The 9,082-nt window shown below is 35.6% G+C and overlaps 1 protein-coding gene across 1 annotated transcript; it reads left to right on the plus strand.

Moving 5' to 3' along the window:
* The first annotated feature begins 266 nt into the window (after positions 1-266).
* Positions 267-6,898, plus strand: LOC106673906 (transcriptional repressor scratch 2). Its single transcript, XM_014406291.2, has 2 exons — positions 267-708; positions 1,962-6,898. Exons 1-2 carry the CDS (start codon positions 495-497, stop codon positions 2,876-2,878), a joined length of 1,131 nt encoding a protein of 376 aa, XP_014261777.1. The 5' UTR covers positions 267-494; the 3' UTR covers positions 2,879-6,898.
* The last annotated feature ends 2,184 nt before the right edge of the window (positions 6,899-9,082 follow it).

Genomic DNA, 9,082 nt, shown 5'->3' on the forward strand with positions numbered 1-9,082 from the left:
GGCGGAATCAAAATGCGAAATATTTTTGCGCCCGAGAGGATAGTGTTGATGCTGGTAATTAGGGATGATTGATATGTTTTGACTGGTAGGGGAGGTGCAATGGGCTGTTCCTGCTCAGGCGCCCAACATCATATTTTTCATGGAGCTCTCCCCCCTCGCGATCCGGGGGTGAATCAATGAGGGGAAGGGGGCAGCGCACGCAGGGTTGCAACCCCTCCACCCTTGAGCGCGGGCCAACCCCCTCCCATATATAAACGGCGAGACCACGAGGGCCTCGGCACAAATCCGACAGACCTCCGAGGGTACACTTGTGTTCGGTTCTGTTTTTTATTTTGTATTTTTGTTTCGCCTTATCCTTCTCTCTTTCTCTCTCTCACTCTCCGCCCGTCTCTCCCTCTTTTTGATTCTCGTTCTCTCCTCCCCATCCCTTTTCTCGTCGTTCGGTCCCTCCCTTCTTTCGTTGTGCCGCGCAAGGTGGGGGCTCCGATGAAGAAATGCCGAGGTGCCTGATGGCGAAAAAGTGGAAAGGGTACCCGTGGCCGGACGAGAGGCCGAGAGAAGAAGACGAAGACGAAGAGATCGATGTCGTCGGTGACACACCTGCTGGGCCCCAAATTTGGGGACCTTCGAGCCCGACGGCGGCAGCTACAGCACCGAGCCCACCTCCTCCACATCACACAGACAGGATACCGCCTATCATTTACAACGGTAAGCCACTTCATTCATGCCATCCGTCAAAAAAATAACCACTAATTATTAATTTGAAAAACAAGATCTGTCATTAAATAAAACTATAAAAGTTAAAAATAAAACAAACGCGATATTCGTCAGTGACTAGGGTCGGATATAAAAGAGGGGTGGGGGTGGTGGTTTAAAGCCATAGAGGGGGTTGGTTTCAGCAGCAGTGCGTTTGGGGGCGGCGAGGTGTCCACCTCTGCCGCCTCACCATCAACTCAAAATTAAGTCTGCTGACACCACAAATCACGTTTACCTTAAGAACACTTTTTTTGCGTAAGTAAACGTTTAGTTTTGGTTTTATACGATTTTAATTTAGTCATTAAACTCTATAGTTATACTCACTAATCTAGATCTATTAAATCGTAAATTATGCAAGACCTGTTTAAAACTGATGATTTCTAAACTGTTACCAACAATCGCACCAAACTTGCAAACCAAAACAACACGATTAACGTTAAAAATTTAGATGGTTTACAAAAAATCATTTTTTCTTCTGATAATAACAACGGATCAGATCACACAATGTTATCTTTTGGCTCCACCAAATTTATAATAATTACATATTATACAATTTTGCTGGCAATAATCTTCTGATTAGAGAATTTGATCTTGTATGGTTTATTTATCATTTGTTACGTCACATGGTAAAATCATGTTTTTAATTTTTGACTGCCTTTGTAACCAACAATTTTTTATTTTACCACCTTCACACTAATACGTAAATTATTGTTAAATCCATTTTTGTCAAAATTATAAAGATTTAGCATATAAGCTTTACACACTATTAACATTAATTATCAATTACAGTAGTTTTGAACTGGGAAATATCATTCATAATAAATATCAGGCATGGTTTTAAAAATAACAATAATAAGTAATAATGTAAAATCAAAATTCGCTTAAATTTAAAACCTCGAATGTTTATCAAAACAGTTTTTAAAAATGCGAGTTGTCATTGTAAAAAAAATAGTAAGGAGAGTTTGCTAACACATGTTCAGGAAAATGTTTATTGGTGGGTCAATACTTCTAAGGAAACTTGCTTGTTGGGTTTAGGCTATGCAGGATCAGAGAACTTTCCTAATTATACCGTCAAACTAAGATTGGTGATGAGCTTAAAGGGTGATTTTATAACTAAAAGTTGTAGTGTCACTTTAGTCCTTTTCAACCACAAATTTATGAAAATGAAAAACTTAGATCTGACATAGTTTTTTTTTTCTTTTTAGGATATGTCCAAGATTTATCACATTTCACGGCTTACCTACCGAGAGAACCTTCGGTAACACCGCCGTCCTATGCGACGCTCCAACCGGCGACAGAGCTGACGACGCTTCCGAGGACGAAATCACTGTCAATGTGTTACACCAGCACGGGTGCAGCTCTTTCGTTACCGCCTAAGAAGAAGGACATCTACCGCCCTTATTCTTTGGACGACCGGCCTGCGGTGACCACCACATACACCAATTTGGGGTGGAGGCCGGCGGAAGAGGACTTATCCGCGGCTCACGCTATCTTAGACCTCAGTGCCTCCACCCCAGCACCACCTCCAGAGAAACCGTCACCCAACCCCCCTACCTCTAAAACTGTAGCATACACCTACGAGGCCTTTTTTGTCAGCGACGGCCGGTCGAAAAAGAAGGCGGTCGACCCGGCCGGACAAGTCGACTCCAAGCAGAGGTACACTTGCTCGGAATGCGGGAAGCAGTACGCCACGTCGAGTAATCTATCGCGGCACAAGCAGACTCATCGGAGCTTAGACTCGCAGTCGGCGAAGAAGTGCATGACATGTGGGAAGGCGTACGTAAGCATGCCGGCCTTGGCCATGCACCTCCTCACACACAAACTGAGCCACGCATGCGGCGTCTGCGGCAAACTTTTCTCCAGACCTTGGCTCCTCCAGGGCCATCTCAGATCGCACACCGGAGAAAAGCCCTACGGATGCGCGCATTGCGGCAAAGCCTTCGCCGACCGGTCTAACCTCCGGGCACACATGCAGACGCATTCGGCCGACAAGAACTATCAATGCACGAGATGTCACAAAACCTTCGCGTTGAAGTCTTACCTGAACAAACATCTAGAATCGGCATGCTTGGAAAGCGGTGAGCACATAATAAAATCTCCCTCCCCTTCGATACCTGGTTAGGGCTAAACTCGCACCGTCCAAATCTACAACAGTTCGTCCAAAAATACGAGGACTTTTTTGTGCTTCGCACGAGAAAGTTACTAACTACTACTAGTCACTCTAGACGCTTCTACTCACTATCGTTATACTTTATTAAATCTTAAAATTTGTAACTAGCATGGCTTAAATCGGTTAATGAATTTTGTAGTTTATGTCTCATGTCGTTAAGGAGTAATTTAAGCCCATTGATTGGGCTGAGTTTTAACTAAACTCCAGTTTCGCAAATCAACGAATCTTTAGAAATAACAAAAAAATGTTGCAAAACAATATTAATTTCTAGTCATTATTTTTGTAACTATAACCAAAACTATCCTAGTCAATTTTTTCATTTATCAACGAAACTAGTCATTTCTTTCTGTTTAAGCTTCTTTTTATCTAGTCATTATTTTAAGTCTTCAATTTAGTCATTTAGCCTTTAATATGTAAAAACACAAGCATTCTTTTTTCTAGACAATAGGGTTAAATTAATAGACAATAATTATTTTTCTTAATTTTTTTTAATTTATTTAATAATGTTCTTTGAAATAAGCACTAACGTGCCATAATAAGCTAGCATAAACCAAAGAGTAAGTAATATTAAGGTATTTAAGTCACAACGATCATTCTAGTCCGACTCACTAGTCAGTCAGTACTTAATTATAAGGTCAATTCTAAAAGCCATATTAATTTTAATTAGTTAAGATATTTTTTCAGAGATCTCATTAGAGAAATAATTGCCATACTTCGTCACATTCCAGTATTAGGTATAGGATAACTGTAACACCACTAGTCTTAAGATCTAGTCCGAGGATGAGATAATCTAGTCAAAAATAGTGGTCTAAGAGAATTTATAAGCAATAAATGCAATAAGCACTTATAATTTAAATTGTATAGATAAGAGAAAAAGTGCAATATTAAATCTAGTCGGTGTAAATAATTCTAGTCATATGATTTAATTATTTATTTGTTTTTGTATGTTAAGATCCCTCCGTCGAACGCTTTCTGTGCTGTGCGAATCGCTCTTCCTTAGTCTTCTCTATCATTTCAGCAAGAGCCGAGCTCCGTCTTACGAGATGTTGTGTCCTGTCGCTTTCCTTAACTTTTTTAGGCCCCGTTGGATATTTTTCCGCAGACCCTCTTTTAAAGTGTCGTCTATTGTTCCCGTGTGTTGTCTAGACTTCTGCCGAGAAGGCTTATATTGGTTTCCAGCTCTAAAGCTCCCCCTCTCACTTCTTCGGCTTCCTCCGCTTCTGTAAACAATGTGGGTAAACATTTTAACGTCCGCCCCTTCCTTTTCGGTCTCGTCCCTCTTTCACTGCGTCTCTCACCCCTTAAACCCTCTCATCCTCTAATCTTACCAAATAGCTTCTGCTTTTTCGCTGTTTATAGCACTTTGTCTTATCTTTGTTCTAAGTCTGCGTCCTTGTTCTCCCCGTCCTCGTAGTCAGTGTTGTCGGGTTTTTCCAGTCTTTTGTCTTTAGACGGAGGGATTGGACGAAAAACGAGTGATATCTAGTCGAAATATTACTGTGGCTAAAGTACTTAACTGGGCGGCTTGAAAAGCACTCGAGTTTAAGCACCACAATATTTGTAAATAGATAGAGTTTAATTCTCAAAATGATCTCTTACCATATAATAGGTTTAAGATGTTTAATTTTCTTTTTAAATGAAGGGATGAATGGTCAGTTTTGAGTATTTTATTCTTTATATTCTATTCATTGTGCGAAAGCAATAATCTAGTCAGGTTGATTTTGCACTTTCGTTTTAAAAAATGAATGAGTTTCCGTAAGCCTATTTTTTCTATATTCTAGTCATTGTGCGAAAGCATTAATTTAATCAAGTTGGTTTGGAATTTTCGCTTTAAAAGATGAATGGGTTTTCTGTTGAAATTTTAAAGTTGCGTCTTTCTGAAAAACGTTTTTTTATATCCTAGTCATTGTGCGAAAGCAATAATCTAATCAAGTTGTTTTTTACCATTCTTTTTAAAAGATAAATGAGTTTTCTGTTGATTAAGATTGTGGCTTTTCGTAAACGTGTTTTTTTCTATATTTTAGTCATTGTGCGAAAGCATTAATTTAATCAAGTTGATTTGGAATTTTCTCTTTAAAAGAAGACCGTGTTTTCTGTTGAAATTTTAAAGTCGGGTCTTTTTGAAAAACGTTTTTTTATATTCTAGTCATTGTGCGAAAACAATAATCTAATCAAGTTGTTTTTTAGGATCCTTTTTAAAAGATAAACGAGTTTTCTGTTGAAATTTTAAGATTGTGTCTTTTCGTAATTTTTTTTCTATATTCTAGTCCTTGTGCGAAAGCATTAATCTGATCAAGTTGATTTGGAATTTTCTCTTTAAAAGATGACTGGGTTTTCTGTTGAAATTTTAAAGTCGGGTCTTTTTGAAAAACGTTTTTTTATATTCTAGTCATTGTGCGAAAGCAATAATTTAATCAAGTTGTTTTTTACCATTCTTTTTAAAAGATTGTGTCTTTCCGTAAACCTATTTTTTCTATATTCTAGTCATTGTGCAAAAGCATTAATTTAATCAAGTTGGTTTGGAATTTTCTTTTTAAAATATGAATGAGTATTCGGTTGAAATTTTCGGTTGTGTCTTTCTCTAAAGATTTTTTTACATATATTCTAGTCATTATGCTAAAGCAATAATCTAGTAAAATTGATTTTGAACTCTCTTTTTAAAAGATGAATGAGCTTTTTGTTGAAATTTTAAGGTCGTGTCTTTGTGTAAAACCGTTCCATGGCAATAATGCGTTGGGGCATTCGTCTGTTGTAAATTCTCAATTTGTGTTAAGACCCTATGTGAAAAAAAAATCTATAAGCAATATAAAAGACAACGATAATCATAATAATTTCGATAAGCAATAGCTTGGTGTCTTATTGAATTTCATTGGAGCAATGCCCCAAATCTAATATAGCCTATAGTATTCAAAAGCAATAATAATTGTAGTCTAGGTTAAGTGGGCCAGGGTTCTACAAAGGGGTTGAATCCGTGTGACCGAACAGCCATAAGTACATTAAAGTATTAAGCTTAGGATATAAGTGAACTATTTATTCCTTTTCAATTTAAAACTTAAATGAGACTTGAAACTACAAAATTTTGCGACCTGTTTTAAAACGTGCTAGTATAAATATTCAGATTACTGTCCTAAACTATGTTTCTAACATTGTATCTATTATAATCTTTTTACATTTTTGGTTTTCTGTATAGTTTAAAAATATTAAATTTTGTATTTAAATATGTTAATAATCTTTCTTTATCAAAAAATATGCTTTCTTAAAACAGAAGTGGTCTATAATTATTTAAAATTGTACATTATTCTTATTTATTTTAATTTTTGTAATATTTTTTGATTCTGCTATATATATTATTTATTCTATTGTAATTACCGAATCAGGTTGAAAGTCAAAATTAAACAAACCCATGTATTTTATCATTTCTATGTTAATTATGTATAAGACTTAAATTATTCTATGTGTTAACTAGTCTCTCAGTCAGCAACGCTATTAATTTATTATGTAAAACGTTTTATTTATTTATTATTAACTATTATTATTAAGAATTAAGCAATTAGGTCGCCAGCGCATAGGTTTCAAAGAGAACAAAATGAAAAAAAAAATAAACAGCAACGAGCAATTAATTAGCGTCTGCTCAAGATTTTAGACTACTCCCTAGGATTGGTTAGAATCCATTTTGTATACTATATACTCTTCCCTATATAAAAAGAAAAAATATAAGAAATTATATATGAAGTATAAAAGAAAAATGATATTTATAACATCTAGAGAAGGTAGAGAATTATAATTAGCAGGATGGTAGAATTAATAAAGTACAAGAGCACTATATTGTTGAACATGCATTTTAAAGGCACTGACAAAAAATGAAAAGAAAAGATAAGAAAAAAAAACAACACATTCTAACCAAACATAGTAAAAGCAATTTTTGTAATATATTATTATATTTTCGTAATAAATAGTCATTCGAATTATAAACCTTGTCTATACTTTTTTCAACTTACCTTTTTTTCTTTGAATTACAGAATGTACGGGGTGAACAGGTTAAAAAAAAGTAAAAATAGAAACAAGTCGTTTTAGCTCCTATTGCCATGAACGAAGTTTTTGTTATTATTGAATAGACCCAAAACTGTTTTTTAGAGAAAAACTCTTCATTAAGCATTTTTAAAAATCTTTAGTAAACTCTGCTTTGATGCTGTTGAGCTTTTTGAAATTTTAAAACTCCAGCTAAAACGTTATTTACTAGCAATTACTTCATCTTAACCCTGATGCAATTGATGGTCTGTTACTTAAAAATAACTATGCAGAACGAGGTCAAAACATGAGGCCATAAATGTAATCCGACTTTTACTTCACCGCCACCTGTCTGTCGTGCGACCCCCCATGATGCCATACCATGAAAAGTGCACTTTTTATAACGAAACTAACACTTTCCTCGGTGCCTCATCAGCATTTCTCTTCATGCATACTTTATCAAAACAGATTAATGCTTGACATTCGTACAAAATGCCGATGTCTTCGGTTTCTCCTGACGGAGTCCTGTACCTGTTTCTGCTTCTGTTTGATCCAACTCTTTTTAATAGTAGTTAAGACGGTACAGACAGCAACAATTTTTCTAACATCTTGATTGCTGAATAGGACAGAGAGGAAGTGAGTGAGTGAGTGAGTGAGTCAGAGAGAGAGAGAGAGAGTGAGAGAGAGAGAGAGAGAGAGAGAGAGAGAGTGAGAGAGAGACAGAAAGACAGACAGACAGACAGACAGAGGAGAGAGAGAGAGAGAGAGAGAGAGAGAGAGAGGGAGAGAGAGAGGGAGAGAGAAAAATGAGTGAGTGAGTAAGAGAATGTGAATTGTAGCGAAAAGCCCAGGAAATTTGATACAGTAATTATGCACACATTATGTGCAAATGTTTTCTCAGAGTTTTCATAATAAATTTTAATTATTTTTAAAGGATATGATTCATTTCTTTTTTAATTAACCTCAATAGTTGGTCCTAATATATATACAAAATATCTTATAAACTAGATTAAATTTATTCAATTTTACTTTTTAAACATGAATAATATTATTTTATAAGTAATTAAATTTCTATTTTAAACCCAGATCAATCATTTTTAGGCATTATCATTTTATATATATATATTATTTTATTTATTTACATATTTATTTTCAAATTCACTAATTTCGTGGTCCACTTGACTAATTAATATATTACAATTAATTAAGGTTTTTTAGTTGAGATAAAAAAAAGACAATGGCACGAGCGGGATTCGAACCCATTCGTGGTAGAGCATCGGCCTATCTAGCCGAAGATCGTGGGTTCGAATCCCGCTCGTGCCATTGACTTTTTTATCTCAACTAAAAACCTTAATTAATTGTAATATATATTAATTGGTCAAGTTGACTACGAAATTAGTGAATTTATTGAAAAATATTAAGTCAGTGTGATTTATTTGAATCGAAGTCCCTTTGATACGATCGTGAGGGGTGTCGTGCGATTGTCATCATCTTCGTTTGTCCGTGCTTTTAGTACATTAAATCTAGGTTTTATTTGTTATGCATGTCAGTATTTCTGTTCATTTTTCATTTTCTATTTGTACCAAAATAATGCCCAAAACAGCGCGGATTGGCAAACCAAAATTATTGGAAACAACCGCACAATTAGTGGAACTTTGTTGATAGTTGCTGCCATACAATTTATCTTCATATCTCAATCTGTTTCTTCAAAAATAATCTAAGAAAGGATCTACTCTTTTCTAGCTTTTTTCCTGTATTTGAATTTATTTGCTCTCAGAACAATAATATTCATTGTTTCAACACCCATGAACATCATCGCTGAAATTTTTGAATTATACTCGTTTAACCTCGTTTTCATGCCATCAATATAAATTTTGAAGGGATTATATCGAAATGGGGTCTCTGATGCGTCGAGGAGAACATGGAGTTGGATCTCGTTTTCATTAATCATTTGGCGAGGGGGGGGGCTTAATTTCTGAAATGCAACCCCCACACCAACCCTAATGGCTCGGAAGAAGCACGTGCTCGGGACATTTGCCTTAAATCTTATCTTGTCACCCCTTTCGGCGTTAATAAATAAAAAGATAGGAATGTGCTTTTTATGTAATCTGATTGTAAATACGATTTGTTAACTACATGTTTATATTA

Source organism: Cimex lectularius, unplaced genomic scaffold, assembly GCF_000648675.2.
Source record: "Cimex lectularius strain Harlan isolate CLEC.00 unplaced genomic scaffold, Clec_2.1 scaffold42, whole genome shotgun sequence".
NCBI classification, from domain to species: Eukaryota; Metazoa; Arthropoda; class Insecta; order Hemiptera; family Cimicidae; genus Cimex; species Cimex lectularius.